This window comes from Strix aluco, chromosome W (assembly GCF_031877795.1).
Source record: "Strix aluco isolate bStrAlu1 chromosome W, bStrAlu1.hap1, whole genome shotgun sequence".
NCBI classification, from domain to species: domain Eukaryota; kingdom Metazoa; phylum Chordata; class Aves; order Strigiformes; family Strigidae; genus Strix; species Strix aluco.
Window position 1 is genome coordinate 13,597,873 of NC_133970.1, and position 20,405 is coordinate 13,618,277.

General features: G+C 40.3%; 1 protein-coding gene across 1 annotated transcript in view; it reads right to left on the minus strand.

The window, feature by feature from the left end:
- LOC141917655 (adenomatous polyposis coli protein-like) overlaps window positions 1-20,405 on the minus strand; it is a 124,521-nt gene that overhangs the window by 24,999 nt on the left and 79,117 nt on the right. The window contains exons 9-13 of the mRNA XM_074811017.1: window positions 12,673-12,771; window positions 8,512-8,890; window positions 7,160-7,255; window positions 6,160-6,299; window positions 3,745-3,822 (exon numbers count right to left, since the gene is read on the minus strand). Of these exons, the coding sequence (XP_074667118.1) occupies window positions 3,745-3,822; window positions 6,160-6,299; window positions 7,160-7,255; window positions 8,512-8,890; window positions 12,673-12,771 (792 nt within the window). The remainder of the gene's footprint in view (window positions 1-3,744; window positions 3,823-6,159; window positions 6,300-7,159; window positions 7,256-8,511; window positions 8,891-12,672; window positions 12,772-20,405) is intronic.

Sequence of the window (20,405 nt, forward strand, 5' to 3'; positions counted from 1 at the left end):
GTGGGTATAAATCAAGGGGGGGGAAAAAAAGGGGGGGGGGGGCCTGGAGAGTGCAGTGAAGCGAAGAATACAGATGCCTCCTCGAACCCTCGCTGGTGGGATCAGCGCAGAAACCCAGACCGGTGATCTGTATTTCCCCATTCCCTCTATCTCCCTCTTTTCCCTTTCCCATTAAGCAATGCAAGGCATATTGTATTGCTTGCCACAACTTGCTATATACCTAGCCAATTATCGTGTGTTCAATTAGTACATTGTGGGTAGTTAATAAATGTTTGGACTTGGAGACTTGTTGTCCGCTCCATTGGGGATTTGTGAATCTCAGTCACTTGTCTCCCTCATCTGAGCTTTTTTGCCTCAGTCTTCACCAGCAAGGGCTCCAGCCACGCCGCCCAAGTCGCAGAAGGCAAAGTCAGGGATTGGCAGAATGAAGAACCACCCACTGTAGGAGAAGATCAGGTTCAAGACCATCTAAGGAACCTGAAGGTGCACAAGTCCATGAGACCTGATGAGATGCATCTGCGGGTCCTGAGGGAACTGGCAGATAAAGTGGCTAAGCCACTATCCACCATATTTGAGAAGCTGTGGCAGTCCGGTGAAGTTCCTGCTGACTGGAAAAGGGGAAACATAACCCCCATTTTTAAAAAGGGAAATAAAGAGGACCCGGGGAACTATGGGCCAGTCAGTCTCACCTCTGTGCCCGGCAAGATCATGGAGCAGATCCTCCTGGAAACTGTGCTAGGGCAAACGGAAAATAAGGTGATTAGTGACAGCCAACATGGCTTCACTAAGGGCAAGCTGTGCCTGATGAATTTGGTGGCCTTCTGTGATGGAGTTACAGCACTGGTGGATAAGGGAAGAGCAACTGACATCATCTACCCGGACGTGTGAAAAGCATTTGACACTGTCCCGCACAACATCCTAGTCTCTAAATTGGAGAGACGTGGGTTTGATAGATGGACCACTTGGTGGATAAGGAATTGGCTGGATGGTCACACTCAAAGAGTTGCGGTTGACAGCTTGAAGTCCAAGTGGAGATCAGTGATGAATGGCGTTCCTCAGGGATCGGTGTTGGGATCAGTGCCATTTAACATCTTTGCTGGAGACATGGACAGTGGGATTGAGTGCACCCTCAGTAAGTTCACCGATGACACCAAGCTGTGTGGTGCGGTCGACACGCTGGAGGGAAGGGATGTGCCATCCAGAGGGACCTGGACAGGCTTGAGAGGTGGGCCCATGCAAACTTCATGAAGTTCAACAAAGCCTAGTGTAAGGTCCTGCACATGGGTCGGGGCAATCCCATGCACAAATACAGGCTGGGCAATGAGTGGATTGAGAGCAGGCCTGTGGAGAAGGACTTGGGGGTATTAGTGGATGGAAAACTGACTATGAGCCAGCAATGTACGCTCACAGCCCAGAAAGCCAACCATATCCTGGGCTGTATCAAGATAAATGTGGCTAGCAGGTTGACGGAGGTGATTCCCCTCTTTACTCTGCTCTGGTGAGACCCCACCTGCAGTACTGCGTCCACCTCTGGGGCCCCCAACATCAGAAGGACATAGACCTGCTCGAGCGGGTCCAGAGGAGGCCACAAAGATGATCAGGGGGCTGGAGTACCTCCCCTATGAGGACAGGCTGAGAGAGTTGGTGTTGTTCAGCCTGGAGAAGAGAAGGCTCTGGGGAGACCTTATAGCAGCCTTCCAGTACTTAAAGGGGGCCTACAGGAAAGATGGAAAGCGGCTCTTTATCAGTAAGTATAGCGATGGGACGAGGGGTAATGGTTTTAAACTGAAAGAGGATAGATTTAGATTAGACATAAGGAAGAAATTCTTTACTGTGAGGGTGGTGAGACACTGGAACTGGTTGCCCAGAGAAGCTGTGGCTGCCCCCTCCCTGGCAGTGTTCAAGGCCAGGTTGGACGGGGCTTTGAGCAACCTGGGCTAGTGGAAGGTGTCCCTGCCCCTGCAGGGGAGTTGGAACTAGATGATCTTTAAGGTCCCTTCCAACCCAAACCATTCTATGATTCTATGATAGAAAGTAAATTTTACTTAAAATTGTTCTTTTATCTATTTTCTGATGATTCACTCAAACTGTGAGGAAAACAGGGGCTTCCTTTCCAAAAGCTGTTCTGATTTGTTTACATTATCTATTTATTAAAATGGATTATAATTTCATAATTAATAATTTTAAATTTCCATGCCTCTTAAGAACAGTTCTGTGCTCTCAACTCTGAGGATCACCCTAAGCACTTCATAAGATTTAAGGAAAGACTTGATTTACAGGATATTTTTCTTTACACAGCATGAGACACTGGAAGATACACACCTGTTTAACACCAAACACTTTGCTGACACCTGAATAAAATTTCTCTGGGAAGTGCTGGTGTAAAAAGTGGGTATATATGCACTAAGAGATAACCTTATCAAATGTCATACAGATTCTCCTTTGAAGTAGAGCTTCCTCTTCTGTTATTAGTCTATTATTTATTTGCTGCTAGTGTAGGAGGAGCCTCAGATGCCACAATACTGCATTAAGCCTCAGGGTAATCCTAGTCCATTAGCACTATCACTAGTAAACTAAATCAGCGAATCTCAGATTGCTCAAACTTATCTTGAAAACTGGGCTTCCACTAACAGATCAGGGTCATAAAAGTGAGTTTTATAGCTGATACATATATACTTTGGTGAGAAAACAGAATTTGACCCAGAGTTAAGCATTTTTATAACCACAAAGTTGTACTTCATAATTTACAGAACAAATACAGGTACAAACTTTGCATCAAAGTTAATGCTGACAAGACAACATAAGAATGAGTACGAAAAAAAGAGAATCAGACTGGGAAGGATGGAACATTTCAAAGAGACAGCCTAATTAAAAAAAGAGGAAGTGCTCTATGAACAGAGCACTAGAAATCAAAGAATCATGGCATCATAGAATCATTTAGGTTGGAAAAGACCCTTATGATCATCTAGTCCAACTGTTAAACTAACACTGCCAAGTCCACCACTAAACCATGTCCCTAAGTGCCATGTCTACATGTCTTTAAGTACCTCCAGGGTTGGTGACTCAACCACTTCCCTGGGCAGTCTGTTCCAATGCTTGACAACCCTTTCGGTGAAGAAACTTTTCCTAATATCCAATCTAAACCTCCCCTGGTGCAATTTGAGGCTGTTTCCTCTCCTCCTTTCACTTGTTATTTGGGAAAAGAGACCGACACTCACCTCACTACAATCTCCTTTCAGGTAGTTGTAGAGAGTGATAAGGTCTCCCCTGAGCTTTCTTTTCTCTGGGCTAAACAACCCCAGTTTCCTCAGCGGCTCCTCATAAGACTTGTTCTTTAGACCCTTCACCAGCTTTGTTGTTCTTCTTTGGACACAGTCCAGCACCTCAATGTCTTTCTTGTAGTGAAGGGCCCAAAACTGAACATAGTATTTGAGGTGCAGTCTCAGCAGTGCTGAGTAGAAAGGGATGATCACTTCCCTGTCCCTGCTGGCCATGCTATTTCTGATACAAGCCAGGATGCTATTGGTCTTCTTGGCCACCTGGGCACACTGCTGGCTCATGTTCAGACAGTGTCATGAAAGAAGATACGAATTCAAGCATAAAAATAACTCATTGAGAGTCCAAATGAGTCATAAGAAAGGGGAGCAGAAATACAACATTTTAACACAACTCAGTGAAATTGAAGGGATGCAAGATGATGGAAATGTGCAAGTCAATGAAATATTTCATCTCAAAAGGAAGTACCTGCTGCAAGTCTTCACTTTCAGACTTCAATTGGGCTACAAGAGCTCTCATGCAGTCCTTCATAGAACATAAGGTAGCCTGTTAGGAATCAGGAGAAAAAAGAAAATAGAGTATTAAATGACACATTAGGTGGCTTGATTGTGCATAATTCTTTGATATTTTAAGCTATTAATCTCTGAAGGTCAAAAAAGCTTAGTAAAATGTTTCCAATAACAGATATTTGATCTACAGTTATTAAAATGTTAAGCATAAATATCAGTTTCTATTTTAGGAAATATGTAAGTGGTGAAATGGTGCTAAATTTTATACTTTTGACAAGTCTATGACCAAATCTGGAACACTAATAGTTTAGAAGCCTTCTTCACTATGTCCCGGATATGAAACTGGACACTCACCTGTAAGTTGGCAATGTGTTGTTACCTGATCTCTGTTGAGTCTCACAATCATACTTTTTCTTTCAAATATACATAATATGAAAAGTAATATGACAATTTAAAACTGATACAAATACAACAGCATTCCTGACTTCTGAAGACCAAACTACTTTTTAAGAATACACTAGTAATTGAAAAACTGTAAGGCATACATTAGAAAATGGTTGTGACAAAGCACAATTAAAAATTCTTCAAAACCAAAAGTATGTTAGAAATGCATTATTCATAAGATGGATAACACATACATTTACATCACTGAATAGTTTAGTTTGTGCTATAAACCAAATAACTGCAGCCTTGCAGCAATTACTAATCAGATGATTTTAAGAGGCAGCATTTTGTGAAGCACTTAATTTGTAGGAGGGATTTGTTTCACTCTGTTTAAAACTAGGAGCAAAAAGTGAGTAGTATGAAATCTGGTTTTATTTTTGCAGAATCACAGAATGGCTGAGGTTGGAAGGGACCTCCAGAGGTCATCTGGTCCAAAACCCCAGCTCAAACAGGGCCACCTGGAGCTGGTTGCCCAAGACCACGTCCAGATGGCTTTTGAATATCTCCAAGGAGAGAGACTCCACAACCTCTCTAGGCAACCTATTCCAGTACTCAGTCACCCTCACAGTGAAAAAGTGTTTCCTGATGTTCAGAGAAAGTCTCCTGTGTTTCAGTTTGTGCCCATTGCCTTTTCTCCTGTCCCTGGGCACCACTGAAAAGAGCCTGGCTCCGTCTTCTTTGCACCCTCCCTTCAGGTATTTATATACATTGATGAGACCCCCGCTGAGCCTTCTCTTCTCCAGAATAAACAGTCCCAGCCCCCCACCTGGTGCAGAACAGGAGTACACCACTAGTTACTGGCCTGCAACTAGACTTCGTGCCACTGATCAGCACTCTCTGGGCCTAGCTGTTCAGCCAGTTCTCAGTCCACCTCACTGTCTGCTCATCCAGCCCATACTTAATCAGCTTCTCTATGATGATCTGTGTCACAAGGTCCCCGTCTCTTTCAGCAGCAGGCCCACATTTTCTCTAGTCTTCCTTTTGTCACCTATGTACTTACAGAAGCCCTTCTTGTTGCCTTTGACATCCCTCACCAGATTCAACCCCAGGTGGGCTTTGGCTTTCCTAACCATGTCTCTGGAAGATCAGACAGTGTCTCTATATTCCTCTCAGGTTAACTGTCTCTGCTTCCACCTTCTGTATACTTCCTTTTCATATCTGAGTTTTGTCAGGAACTCTTTTGTTCATCCATGCAGGCCTTCTGGCATTTTTGCTTGAGTTCCTGCTTGTTGGGATGGAATTTTCATTCACTCTTGAAGTGTCTTCCAAGTAGAAAGATAAAAGTCTTGTCAGAATGAAGTTATTTGAAGAACCATGTCTTGGAAAACTCTGGGGCAAGAAATTATTAAAACTTTGTATCTTTTGAAAGCAAAGTTCTTGGTAGAAATTAAAGAATCTATTTTCTCCAGTCATTTGAAACAGCACCCATTATGAGCCAGACATGCTCCAAACATTTAAGAAAGAGGATCCAGGCTGAAGAGATTTGCAAAAATTTGCCAGATGGTAATAATATTAGTAAATAAATGATAACTTTACAAAATTTGACTAAATTAACAGGTTTAGTTCAAAATCCTCAGAAAAATCTATTATCCATAATCATTGGTACATTATGGAAAGATCTAGTGCATTGTTCACACAAAAATAAAGCCAGTAGATAAAATCTTTACTTTCAGTGACAAAATAGAAGTAACATAATTTAATACGAAAGCTGATACTATACTTCTATGATATAACATTCAGTTTGTGCTCTGTGTTAGGAACAGGATAGAATGGCAAAGTTTTGGGGGAATTTCTGTGTTGAGCCGAAATGCCATATTCTATCCCAGAAATGCAATATCCTGTCCCAGAGATTTTCATCACCTTTCTGGGAACTACAAGTCAAACACAGCTATGAACTGAAATTATTGTATGTTTGAAATTCTATTTTTACCTTGTTTGCCACATCTCCAAAAGTCAAGTTTGTCAGAGACATTCCAGCATACCTCCTTAATGTAACACTATAGTGGTCATTTGTAAGTCCATACATTTCACAATCCACTTGCAACAGTTCTGCAATGGCCTGCAAACCTCCTTTAAAAATAAAAAAAATGAATAATGATACTACTACTAGTAAATTTCAATCAGAATATTAAAAATACAGTATATACACATCAAGGAGTAAATTGCATTCATATATACAGAATATCTCTCAAACATCTGAAAACCAAAAGGCTCAGAAAGGTAAATAATAATTTCTTAAATAGACTGTTAAATATTGACTCTGGATCTTGAATTGTGTGTTTAGTACAAGCTGAAAGGTATGGTAGCATGATGTTGAGATTTTGGGGGAAGATGAGAACAGAAGCATTTATGAAGAGGTAAGAAACACACCCATCTTTTAATTCCATCCAGTCAAAATCATATTTGACTGATGAACTCACACCAATTACATAAAAGGTTATTCAGTAAATCTGATAATTATGAATTTAATAATTATTATTACTGAATCTTATTATCCCAGAAAAAATACATATAATTTTTTCATTGATAATGAAAAATGGCAAATTAAGGAAAGGTGCATGCACAGAATTCACTGAAGATGGACTAAAGCATTCAGGCTGTTATATAGGAACCAATATGTTTAACTCATGATGCAAAAAACACTCAGAAAGTAGTCTCCATTATAAGTCCAATACTTCTAAAATTGCAAATATTTCCAGGATATGAATACCCTTCCAAAAATCACAGCTCATGCCAGATATAAGAGTAACTTGCATAACAATCCATCCACTAGGAAACAGTCTAGCTATAAGTTCATTTAAACTGCATCAATCAGAGTTTAAACTAGTGGTTAAAAAAAGCGCCACATATCAGTGAGGTATAAAAGAAAGGAATGTCTGCATTTTCAGGAAGCATCTCAAAAGAAGCTAGAGAAACACATTTAGTCTTACCAAGATCATTCATGGCATGCCTGTGTTCTTCATCAAATGAAAGTTTCATCAAAACACACACTGCAGGACAGATTTGATGATCAACTTGAGCTGGCACTGATCAGGAAATAGGTAGCTATTAGTGTATAGGTGTATAATTTTGTCTAGATCATAAGCTTTCCAAAAAGAATCTAATCTTAAATAAAGTGCAGTTTTTTTCAGTTTGCATCTTCCCAGTTGTTGTGGTTTGAACTCGGCCAGCAGCCAAACACCACACAGCTGCTCGCTCACCCTCCCCCCACCCGGGGGATGGGGAATGAATTGGAGGAGTAAAGGTAAGGAGACTCATAGGCTGAGATAAAAAAACCAGTTTAGTAATTGTAATAAAACAAAATAATAACAATAATAGAAAGTACAAATGGGTAATGCACAATGCGATTGCTCACCACACATCGACTGATGCCCAGCCCGTTCCCGGCTAGCAATCCCAAAAAATCCAAGATCCTGTAGTCGCAATCCCAGAAGTGAGAGAGAACCCCCTCCTTCCTGGCCGACCCTCCTTACTGAGCATGACATTACATGATATGGAATATTCCATTGGCTAATTTGGGTCTGGTGCTCTGGCTGTGCCCTCTCCCAGCTTCTTGTACACCTGCTCATGGGCAGGACATGGGGAGTTGGAGAGTCCTTGATCTCTTAGCAACAACTGAAAACATCAGTGTATTATCAACATTCCTCTCATACCAAATCCCATACTGAATCCAAAACACAGCACTATTCTAGCTACTAAGAAGGAAAATTAACTCTATCCCAGCTGAATCCAGGACACCAGTAACTAAGAACAGACAGTTAATTAAGAACATTAATAACATTCTAAATCATTCTAAATAATTCTAAATAATCACATTCTAAATAATAGTTCACATTATGCTGAATAGACTGAGATTATTTAATTTGTGCCCTCTTATCCCTTTCCTAGATGAAATGTTTGATCTTCTGAACACATCTGAATGAAGAGCAATTTGTGATTATTTATTTAGATATATTTCATTATCCAGTCAAATGTAAAATAGCAATGAGTAGAAATTTATGTTTAATTTGTAGATTATAAATATAAAACACTAAAATTATATCTGGAAAGCATATCAAAGCCTATGATTTAAAGAACAAGTTTATAAATGAGGTATCATATTTATAAGAGACTATTTCCTGATACTACCTCAACTTGAATATACATAAATAAATGAATAAATATAAAAATAAAAGAAACCTTACATACATTCAACAAGAAGTCAGGTTAAAGCTGAATTTTTTGTAAATTCACTGCTTTCAAAATATCTTTTAAACATCTTTATACAGTTTACAGAACCTACTTGGGTTTTTGTCTTGGTCCATGCCTTCTTCATGTGCCTCCTGCCATTTCCAACATGTTTCACAGTAAGCACGTATTTGCTCCAAGAGGTGATGCACACGGGTTTCCCGTCTGCCTTGCTTATCATCGGGCTGGGAGTGAATGATGTTATGCAGTGCTGCGCTGGCTCTTGCACGGGCCTCTTTACTACCACGGGAATTTCCTAACAACACAGAGTCTTTATCATTGCCGTGTAAAAGCTGGATGAGGAGAGGAAGACATCCAGACTGACGCATAGCTATGCAGCTGTCTTGGGAGCTAGACATTGCTAGCAATGTTCGTGACATGTCATCTTTATCATGAGTACCAAGCATCGACAATAATGAATACACCATTTCCACCTGTAGGTCAAATGATTTTAAAAATACAATTACATTTAAAAAATACATATAAAATTAAAACAAAATTCTCAATAGCATGCATGAGCAAAAAATAAAATTTATTTATATAATGGTGCAAGAATTTCATAGAATCATACAACTATAGAATGGTTTGGGTTGGAAGAGACCATCTAGTTCCAACCCCCCTGCCATGGGCAGGGACACTTTTCACTAGATCAGCTTGCCCAAAGCCCCATCCAACCTGGCCTTGAACACTTCCAATGATGGGGCATCTACAGCTTCTCTGGGCAACCTGTTCCAGTGCCTCACCACCCTCATTGTAAAAAATGACTTCCTCTACCCTCTTTCAGTTTAAAACCATTGCCCCTTGTCCTGTCACTACAGGCCCTGCTAAAAAGCCTCGCTCCATCTTTCTGATAAGCCCCCTTCAAGTACTGGAAGGCTGCAATAAGGTCTCCCCAGAGCCTTCTCTTCTCCAGGCTGAACAAACCCCAACTGTCTCAGCCTGTCCTCATAGGAGAGGTGTTCCAGCCCTCTGACCATTTTCGTGGCCTCCTCTGGACCTGCTCTAACAGGTCCATGTCTTTTTTCATAGAATCATAGAATCCTAGAATGGCTTGAGTTGGAAGGGACCTTGAAGATCATCTAGTTCCAACCCCCCTGCCATGGGCAGGGACACCTTCCACTAGCCCAGGTTGCCCAAAGCCCCGTCCAACCTGGCCTTTGAATACTTCCAGGGAGGGGGCAGCCACAGCTTCTCTGGGCAACCTGTTCCAGTGTCTCACCACCCTCATAGTGAAGAGGGGTGTGTGCTGGGGGCCCCAGAATTGGATGCCATACTCCAGGTGAGGTCTCATGACAGTGAAGTGGAGGGGGAGAATCACCTCCCTCGACCTGCTGGTCACACTTCTTTTTACACAGCCCAGGATACAATTGGCTTTCTGGGCTGCAAGTACACATTGATGGCTCATGTCCAATTTTTCATCTACCTCATATCCCCAAGTCCTTCTGTGAAAGGTTGCTCTTAATCCATCCATCATCTAGTTTTGTACTACTTCGAAATAATTAAATAAGCACTATTAGTTCTTCACCATTTATTATCCTAATAAAACTCACTTAGTGGTTAAATGGCTAGAATGGTAATTATATCTATTAACCTGCAAGACTAATGGCAAAGACTTCTAACTTTCCATTGCACACAAGGATTAAAGAAAAATACTAATGAAAGTGCTTTAATTTGGGAATGCTGGAATATATTTTAAATTAATTTTATCTCAGAAGAGTATGTTCTGTATGAATCATACTTTCATGAAAAGATGCTCTTCAGTGAAAAATTATTTGGTGTATGGCATTAAATACAGTTAGTCCAGCTAAAAAATCTTACACATATTTTAATGCTTTCCATTAAAACTATTTCAAATTAAGCAATGAATTTTTGTTATGATGAATAATCTGCATATAGGCCATATTTACAGCTAATGCAAAATTGAAGAGTTAATTTAACACCTTCTTCAAGTTTACAGGGATAAAACCAATGGAGCAAACAAATGCTCATTTAATATTTACAATATAAAGTACTAAGCATTTGTCCAACTAAATCAAGCCATGAAAAATCAGCATTGCACATTTAACTCAGAGCAACCAAATTTCAAATTTAAAAATAGCAATTTTTGAGAGGTTCCTTTGGCTGCCATATAATATAGTGGTCAATGCACTATTTGGTTTGTCTTTTGCATTCTGTTTTCTTCAGTAATAGCTTTAGACTGAGAAATGTGTTTGGTTCTTTTAGTGAACTTTTAGTGGAACATTATGATGCACAAGATAATATTAGATGCTGTCTAGAAACCCCAAACTCCTAAAACCAAGAATACAGCAAATTTCAAAATCATAGCACAACATAAACTATCAAAGGAAATTGCAAAGTAGCAGTGCATGTGTTTCTTTAAGATATACCAACTAAGGAAGAAATGAGTCTTGCAGACTGTTATACAAAGTTTTTTAATAATAACTACGTTTTTGCACTGGTTACCAGACCAATTAATTATTTTATTTGGTTTCTTCAGAGACTATTCTAATCTCTCTGAAGATGAGTACAAATACCGAGTTATTAAAAAAATGAATAGTGGTGGGAAGACTAAGAAATAAGTCTGTTAACATGCATTTTTCTAAATACTAGAATTGCTGAAGCAATAGAAACCTTAAAATTTATAAAATTGTATGGTCACATGCAAAATCCTCTGAAATACTCTTGGAGACAATTTTATGACAGCCTAGCATCCCAGTTTGTAGATCCTTGCTTCCTGTCTGGGAAAAAAATCAAATACAGTATTAAGACAATCCACTTGGATTCTTAAATGAGAGTGAATTCAGTCTGCTTTATGCATGCCTCTTGATAGACATTTTAAGCAGCAGCTTTAGTCCACAGTTATTTAGATTTGGAAGATAAATTTTTTGTCAGAGGATAAAGCTATAGAAGCCATCAAAATCTGGCCTCCAGATTTGTGGCACATATAGTACAGGAAAAACTCTCAAATATATACATACCTTCTTTATATGTACACTACACACAGAGGCATCTCTTTTTACATCTGTAAATGCTTAAAATCTCTACTGCTTTCCCTCCTTGTAATGCATTAATTTCAAGCTTTTCTTACCCCACAGCACTCTAAGATGGACCTTTTTGTCTTTTTCCTTCTACATTCAGTCCCTTTCTCTGTGTTCAGGGCTCTCCCCTTGTCTGCACCTTTTGGGAATTCTACACTTTATAATGAGAAGTAGCAAACAGACACTCGAATTAATGTCACCTCCGTTTGGTGCATGCATACAATGAAGGGCAGAAATTACAATATAACACTGTTTTAAGGCCCAACATAATACTATGTCAAGGTCCTGCTTCCCAGAAGGCTGAGATCAGCACCACATTGATAATATCTATATTGCTGCTGATGCCAGAGATAGTATAAACTTCAGTGTTTCAGGAACTTAATTCTGTGTTACAGATTTGCTCTTTTTTCCTCTCTTCATGCTGCTTGTATATCTTGAGTATGCTCTCTATTGTATATCAAGCTTCATTTCTATTTTTTCAGTAACTTTTTAGAATATACTGCAAATATAGAAAAGGTTGCTTCAAAAGATGGAAAGAGTACCTCCTATTTCCACTGAGAAAAAGAAAATTGCAGCTAAGGAGATTTAGGTTAGATATTAAAAATTTTAATAGTAAAAACTGAAAAATTGATAGAGATTGCTTATCGTTAAAGCTTTTACCAATAGGTTAGACAGCTTTCATGTGCTGTCAAGAATGCTCTTGATAAAATTAATGCATTACTAGGAGATATATCAGATGATCCCCTCAAAGTCCCTTCACATTTCCTATTTTCAATGATTATTCAATTCAAATATTTTAGTCACGACAAGAATTTTCTTTTCTCCATTATTCTATGTCGTATTATCTGAATTACTGTAGAGACAATGAACAGACATTTATTACCATCTAGAGCTTACGTACCTTTTTTAAAATTTTATTTAAATTTCTTAGTAACGCCATCTGTTTTGAGGACTTAGACTCCAGTAGAGTATTCCAATAACTGCTTTTAAAAGGATCAGTTTTCATAATGGATTATGCATCAACATCACAAGTTTTTTAGGTACTCAAATAATTTTGTGCAATCAAATTTTCCTTATTGAACATTCAGCTAATATTGGCACTATTGGTAGAAACAATGAGGTTATTGTATTAGTAAAAATGTAGCATTAGCAACCTGTGGTTTGTAATCTTCGGTTACCTTGGTACCCAGATGATTTGTCAGTCTGCGAGGAACAGAATAGTTATTACTAGAGTTCATAACACTGGCTGTCTCATGGTCCATTTGAGCAGCAGAACCCTAAAAATTTAAACAACAACTCAGTATAACACAAAGTCTAACTGCAATACCAACTATTGCCTAAATCAGTTTCAGCCTTGGATGATGAAATCATATTTGTAATAATGAACTGTCAGCATGTATTTTGGTTAAGTTAGGTCCCCCCACCCTGACATAACTTAGACGTCACTATTAAACTGGGTTTTATTATCCATTTTTCCACTAAATTCAACCTCAAAGAAGTTATATTTTCAATGGAAGTCTTTTATAATTATTTTCACCAAGAAAAAGAAGAACTGGACTTGGCAACAAACTGAATTATGATTTTTAGAGAGGGAGAAAAAAGTAGCCTCTACTTTTAGGTCAGATTATATAGTGAGTAGGAATGAGCCCGTACTACCTTCAGAACACCATCAGATATGAAGGAATTGACAAGGGAAGAGATTCATCTTGACAAGGAGTAACCTACTTGAACTTGTCTTTATCAAAAGCAAATCACAGGTGGATGAATCTGTTCTATTTTTTAATGAAAAGCTATAAAGTAATGCTGACATTATTTGCTGTATTTCTCTAAAAACTATGGTAGATAGCATGTTTCTACCTATTGTAACAACACCTAGTTATTAACATCTTTGCCCTTTTTTAACCTATTTTGTGTACTTACATCCCCCCCCTTTTATCTTCTCATGCTCTTCTTTGGAGTGGTGTTTTTGTGTGTGTGTGTGTGTGTTCATTACTTTTTCTCTGCTTCTTGTCTATGAAGCTTCCTTTACTACGTCCCTCTGTCATAAGAAGATTCCATTCGGTTTGAGGCACTTAAAAATACATTTGAATAGTATACAGTTTAAGGGAAAATTGTTCTGTTTGTTTCATTGCTGTACTGGGTGAGCTTTATTTTGTCTCAAAATTGAACTGAGTGCCTTCTTATATTGAAGTTTGCCCAACATTCCATTGTCCTGAGCCTGCATCACTGTATTAAGTGACTTTTTCCTGTATCAGCTCTAATAGAAGGAAGACACAATTTCCTAAGAATTCTTAATTCTTTTATATATACCTAGGTGAATGTTACTCGCTGTGATCAAAATAGGTGGTAACATGATAAATATTTATCTGGAATCATATGTTTGTCCTCTTAACAAAACAGCCCAAATAAAAAATAAACTCCGGAAGTTGAAAAATATCTTCATATTCTGTTAAACACTAACTGTGAAGGAATCACAGAAGCAAGCTCCTACAAAAATCATAATAAATATCACTGGACCGTATGTACAAAATAATGTATAATATTTTAAAGACACAGGTCTTTTAATCTACTGACTTTTAATTTCTAGTAGGAACTATAAAAAATAACAAAAAATTCTAGTCATACTGGAATATTTAAAGACTCATTTAATTCTCCATTTGAACCCAGAACATTTCATGCATATTCCAGAATAAGTATTAGCATATGATACTAAATAAGTACAACTAGAATGATTTAAATTCACACATTATTTTATTCCAATATATATTTCCTATGTAAACAAGCACTTCTTTTTCCTGTTATGGATGGAAAAATTTGCAAACTGTAAAGCTTAGAATGAAAACTATATTAGACTTCCTAAATTATTTCTCTTTAATAAACTGCAGTGCTATGAATATTGGAAAGAGCCCTGAGATTTTGACACCGACTGATCCATTAATATCTTGACCTCAGACTACATTCAGAGGATTACAGGTTTTGTATATGCACATGCCAAAATTCTCCACTCTTAAGTTCAATATGCTCATTTTATCCAAGAAGGAAAAGAAGATGCAAGTCTGGAGCACTATCTATTACAGTCCAGCGTAGTGTAGACGGAAATAGCATACTTTTCCTATTGTGTCTAAAAAATGGTATCAACTTTGATCCAAATAACTATTTCCTTCAAAGCCATCATTTTTGGCCTTACTACTTTGAAGATGCCAGGAGGACCAAATTAAATGCAATTGCCTTTCTTTACTGGCTCCTAAAGACCGATCTGAAAGAAGTAGTATAAGAAATGTGTGGCCGTTCATCTGAGAAACTGCAAAATGACAGATATGTGCGTGGACTCTTCTTGTGTAGAATCTTCTAATTCCAAATCTTTTCCTATCCTTCTACTTCATCTTGTTTTCTCTTTTTATAGTTTCCCGTCTTTCACTTGTTTGTTGTACTATACTTGCTATTTACTCTGTCAATCAGTTTGTATTCCCTATTTCGTGGCATATTTTATTAATAAAATAGAATACCTCATTGAATTCCTTTATAAAATATGAAAAATAAATGTTTGAATAAATTTCACTACAGTGGAAGAATGGTGAGCATAATGGAACAGAAGAGAAGATAGCTGTAAGATGGTACAGAAAACGACATGGCTGAATTCTGGAAAGTCCTTTCTTCAATTAGCAAATTTTCAGTTACCATTGCTCCTATGACTACAAAACCAATTAGCCCCAAATTATTCAGTTAAAACTTTTTGCACTCCACTTAACAGTGATTGCTCAAAGAAACAAAGTATATTGACCTGGTTTATCAGAAATAAATGCTATGCCAAATCTATTAAGCCTTCTGTATCTGGACTTGCCCTAGAAGTAAATAATCCTCAGATGTCTCTTAGAACACAGATTCAGAGCCCTGGATCTATCAACCTTCAGGAGAAAAGAATACAAATATTTCAAATATTTTAACGAGGCAAAGTTCAAAATTGCTAAAATCCTAAACATAGAACCTCAAATGTAGAATGAATGAATTGTCTACTTGCATAATGTCTGCTGAGGCATATGAGAATCCCTTCTTCCTTCACTGTAAAATATCTGTTATCCAAAATAACTCCTGATTCATACAATCAAAAAAGAAAATAGAGCCACAATGAATCAATGTACCGGGTCTGGCTGAGCCAGAATTGGTTTTCCCCTGTAGCAGCCCTCATGGTGCTGTGTTTTATGTTGGGAGCTGGCAGGGTGTTGATAGCACACTGGTGGTGTGGCTACTGCTGAGTAGTGCTTACACAGCACCAAGGCTCTTTCTGACATTTCCCCCCCACAGTGGGACGGGGTGGGCAAGATCTTGGGAGGGGACACAACCAGGACAGCTGACCCCAACTGACCAAAGGGATATTCCAGACCATATGACGTCTGCTCAGTATAAAGCTGGGAGAAAGGAGGAAGGGGGTGGGGTCACCCTTGGTCCTCCGAGGCAACCACTACGCGTATGGGAGCCCTGCTTCCTGAGAAGGCCCGACATCGCCTGTTCATGGGAAGTAGAGAATAAATCTGTTTTCTTTTTTTTGCTTCCGCGCACGGACCTTTGCTTCGCTTTGCTTATATTAAAGCTGCTTTTGTTTTACCCACAAGGGTTGGGTTTTTTTTTTTCCTATCTTATTTTCTTTCCCCTCTTTGCCCTGTTGAGAAGAAAGGGGGAAGGTGGGGGAAGTGATAGAGCGACTTGGTGGGTACCTGGTACCTGGCATTTAGCCAAGGTCAAACCACCACAATCAATTATTTAAATACATTATGCTTTTAGCCCCAAAGCAGTGTTGAACTGATTTTTTTCCCAATCAATAAAACTGTCATAAGAATTAGAGTGAGAGCCTCCAACAACTTTTCAGATATAGCAGAGAGAACTTAATTCAAAATAGGCAAAACAAAACTCAGGCAAAACAACAATTTATATTCTTTCTGATAAATCTTCTTGTACAGGATACTTTCAGAAGGATTTAAATAATTCTACTTCCCTAAAGTAGCACAAATATTTTACACATTAATTAAATGATCAAATTTATAGTGCGAAGTTTTAGGAGCCCAAATTACTAATGTGAATGTCTCAGCTACAGTTGGAGATTATGAAGTGAATGAACATTAATTAGTGCATGACAAATAATTTAAGTATTTTTAGCCAAAGGAAGACGTCTCAAACTTGCAAAAATATTAATATTAAAAAGATAAGTAAAGAAGAATTTTTCGTAGCCCTCTAAATACAGTGCTAATGTGTTTCACAGATAAAAGGAAGGACAATGAAAGATTATTTAAAAGCATTTCTATAATCATTCAGCACTGTCCTGGTTTTGGCCAGGATAGAGTTAACTTTCCGTGGGCTGAGAGGGAGCACAGCTGAAGGGCTGGGTCCCAATCAATCATTGAGGCATTCCATGTCCTGTGACGTCAAAGCTCAGCATATAGGTGGGCGTGTGCTCTCTCACAGGCGTTGTTTGTTTTGTTTTGGGTTTCCAGATCAGCTGGGCAGGCTGGGGACGGGCTCTGTACCGGTCACCGTTTGGTGAGCCACTACGGCATTTTACCCGTTTTGGACTACTATCATTACTGTTGTTCTTTTCCTAAGTAAATTTTTGTTATTTAACCTACAAATTTCTTTTTTTCCTGTCCCTCCCCTATTTCACGGCAGGGGGAGTGGGGGGGGAAGTAAACAACTGGCCACGTAGCGATTTGCTGCTGGCTGAGTTCAAACCACAACAGCTTTTGGCACCCAATGTGGGGCACGAAGATTGAGACAATGGCAGAACGGGTAACAATGGTGATTGCTTGGCTCCTTAAGATTTTATCACCTAATTTGCATTATGTATTTCCCATGCTGTTGCTCACAGTCAGTGAGAGTTGGGTCAATATCTTGTTTTTGCTGTACTATGTGATGCTCATCTATGACAGGGTGCTGTCATTGGCCCTGGGGCTATTTACAGTTGTGTTTGAGGAATTCAGGAATTTCAGATACCTTTGGAATGTTGATATTAACATGGTCATCTTACTGCTAGGAGCTAGTGTGTTCCTGCATGTGGTTCAGGTTTTGTTCAGGGTTAAGCAACTATTTAAGAGTACCACCTGGAGTACCCCCAAGATTGGAGAATTATGAGTGGCTGGGGGTGTGGAGTAGCATGGGCAAGTACCTAGAACAGTGGGCACCTCCGGTGTATTGGAACTTCACTCCTGCACAAGTGCAAAATCCAGAAGAATTAGTAGAATATTTGAAAAAAGTATGTTGTCACCCGAGTAATTCCAGAGAGGCACAGCTCACTGCAACATGCTGGGGCCTGGCCCACGCTTACCGAGTGCTATTAAACACTGTTCAGCACCCTCAAGAGGAAGAGAAGGGCTCTGGATCTGGTAACAAAGTAACAGACAGTGCAACCACTCCAAAGTCCACAATAGAAACTGCAGCCACTGCAACCCCGACCACAGGCACTGCAGCTGAACCAGAGAACCAACCCATGACAGTGTCAGTTGCTCCCATACAGAAGAAGAAATACACAAGAAAATCCCCTCCCAGTGTACAGGGTGATGATGAACCAGGCCCATCACGAGAACAGGAGGAGGAGGCAGAGCCAGTGATAGTCACCCGATCCTTATCCCTGAGCGGGTTGCGAGACATGCGAAAAGATTTCAGCTGCCATCCAGGTGAGCAACTCGTTACCTGGCTGCTCCGATGCTGGGATAACGGGGCCTGGAGCGTGGAATTAGAGAGTAGGGAGGCCAGGCAGCTGGGATCCCTGTCTAGGGAAGGGGGCATTGACAAAGCCATTGGAAAGAAGACACAGAATCTCAGTCTCTGGAGGCGACTCCTGTCAAGTGGGAGGGAGAGGTATCCCTTCAAGGAAGACTTTGTATGTCATCCCAGTAAGTGGACCACTATGGAGAGAGGCATTCAATACTTGAGGGAGCTAGCTGTGCAGGAGATGGTTTACTATGACCCAGATGATGCACAGCTACCCACAGATCCAGATGAAGTCCAATGCACCCGGCCCATGTGGAGGAAGTTTGTACGGAGCACACCCTCATCATATGCCAATGCATTAGCAGTAATGGACTGGAGAGACGAAGAGGGACCAACAGGGGATGAACTGGCTCGCCAACTATGACAATATGAAGCAAGTCTCTCTTCATTCCTCGTCGCGGCTGTGGAGAAACTATCTCAAGATTCCCAGCAATTTAAAGAGGACATGTCCTATTCCCAACCTGCATGGACTAGGATCTCAGCTATTAGGAGCAGTCGTTTCTCTACTTGAGAGAACCGGTACACACCACGGGGGAAGCTGTGGCATTGCCTGTGTGACTATGGAGAAGACATGAAGAAATGGGATGGAAAACCTACCTACCTTCTAGAAGAGCAGGTATGTGAGTTGGAAGAAGGAACAAGTACAAAACGGGGTTCTTTTAGGAGAAATGCTGCTCCGGTTTCCAGTAATCAAGTGCCCAGAGCAGAAAGGTCGACTTTGCTCACGATCCTATGAGAAGAACTTCTGACTTGTATTCACAAGAAGTGAGTGATCAAGATGAGGCTGAAACCCGTGCACACCACACTAACCCATTTGTCGTTAGCGGGTATTATGACAAACATTAGAGGGGCCCTGCCTCCAGCCAGGTGGAGGACAGGGACAATCGAGTTTATTGGCCCGTGTGGATTCGATGGCCTGGCACGTCTGACCCCCAGCAGTATAAGGCTTTAGTGGTGTACTGGGTCTGGCTGAGCCAGAATTGGTTTTCCCCTGTAGCAGCCCTCATGGTGCTGTGTTTTATGTTGGGAGCTGGCAGGGTGTTGATAGCACACTGGTGGTGTGGCTACTGCTGAGTAGTGCTTACACAGCACCAAGGCTCTTTCTGACATTTCCCCCCCACAGTGGGACGGGGTGGGCAAGATCTTGGGAGGGGACACAACCAGGACAGCTGACCCGAACTGACCAAAGGGATATTCCAGACCATCTGACGTCTGCTCAGTATAAAGCTGGGAGAAAGGAGGAAGGGGGTGGGGTCACCCTTGGTCCTCCGAGGCAACCACTACGCGTATTGGAGCCCTGCTTCCTGAGAAGGCCCGACATCGCCTGTTCATGGGAAGTAGAGAATAAATCTGTTTGCTTTTTTTTTGCTTCCGCGCGCGGACCTTTGCTTCGCTTTGCTTATATTAAAACTGCTGTTGTTTTACCCACAAGGGTTGGTTTTTTTCCTATCTTATTTTCTTTCCCCTCTTTGCCCTGTTGAGAAAAAAAGGGGAAAGGGGGGGAAGTGATAGAGGGACTTGGTGGGTACCGGGCATTTAGCCAAGGTCAATCCACCACAAGTGGACACTGGTGCTCAATGCACCCTAATGCCATCAAATTTTAAAGGAGCAGAACCCATTTGTATTTCAGGAGTGACAGGGGCGTCTCAGCACTTGAGTCTATTGGAGGCCAAGCTGAGCCTAAGTGGAAAAGAGTGGGAAAAACACCCCATTGTGACTGGCCCAGACGCTCCATGTATTCTTGGCATAGATTATCTCAGGAGAGGGTACTTCAAGGACCCAAAAGGGTATTGATGGGCTTTTGGTATAGCTGCCTTGAAAACAGAAGGAATTAAACAGCTGTCTGTGTTACCTGGTCTCTCAGAGGATCCTTCTGTTGTGGGATTGCTGAGGGTCAAAGAACAACGGGTGCCAATTGCCGCCACAACAGTGCACCGACGGCAATACCGCACCAATCGAGACGCTGTAATCCCTATCCATAAACTGATTCGTCAGCTAGAGAGCCAAGGAGTCATCAGCAAGACACACTCCCCCTTGAACAGCCACATATGGCCAGTGCGAAAGTGTAATGGACAGTGGAGATTGAAAGTAAACTATTGTGGCCTGAATGAAGTCACGCCACTGCTGAGTGCTGCCATGCCAGACCTGCTAG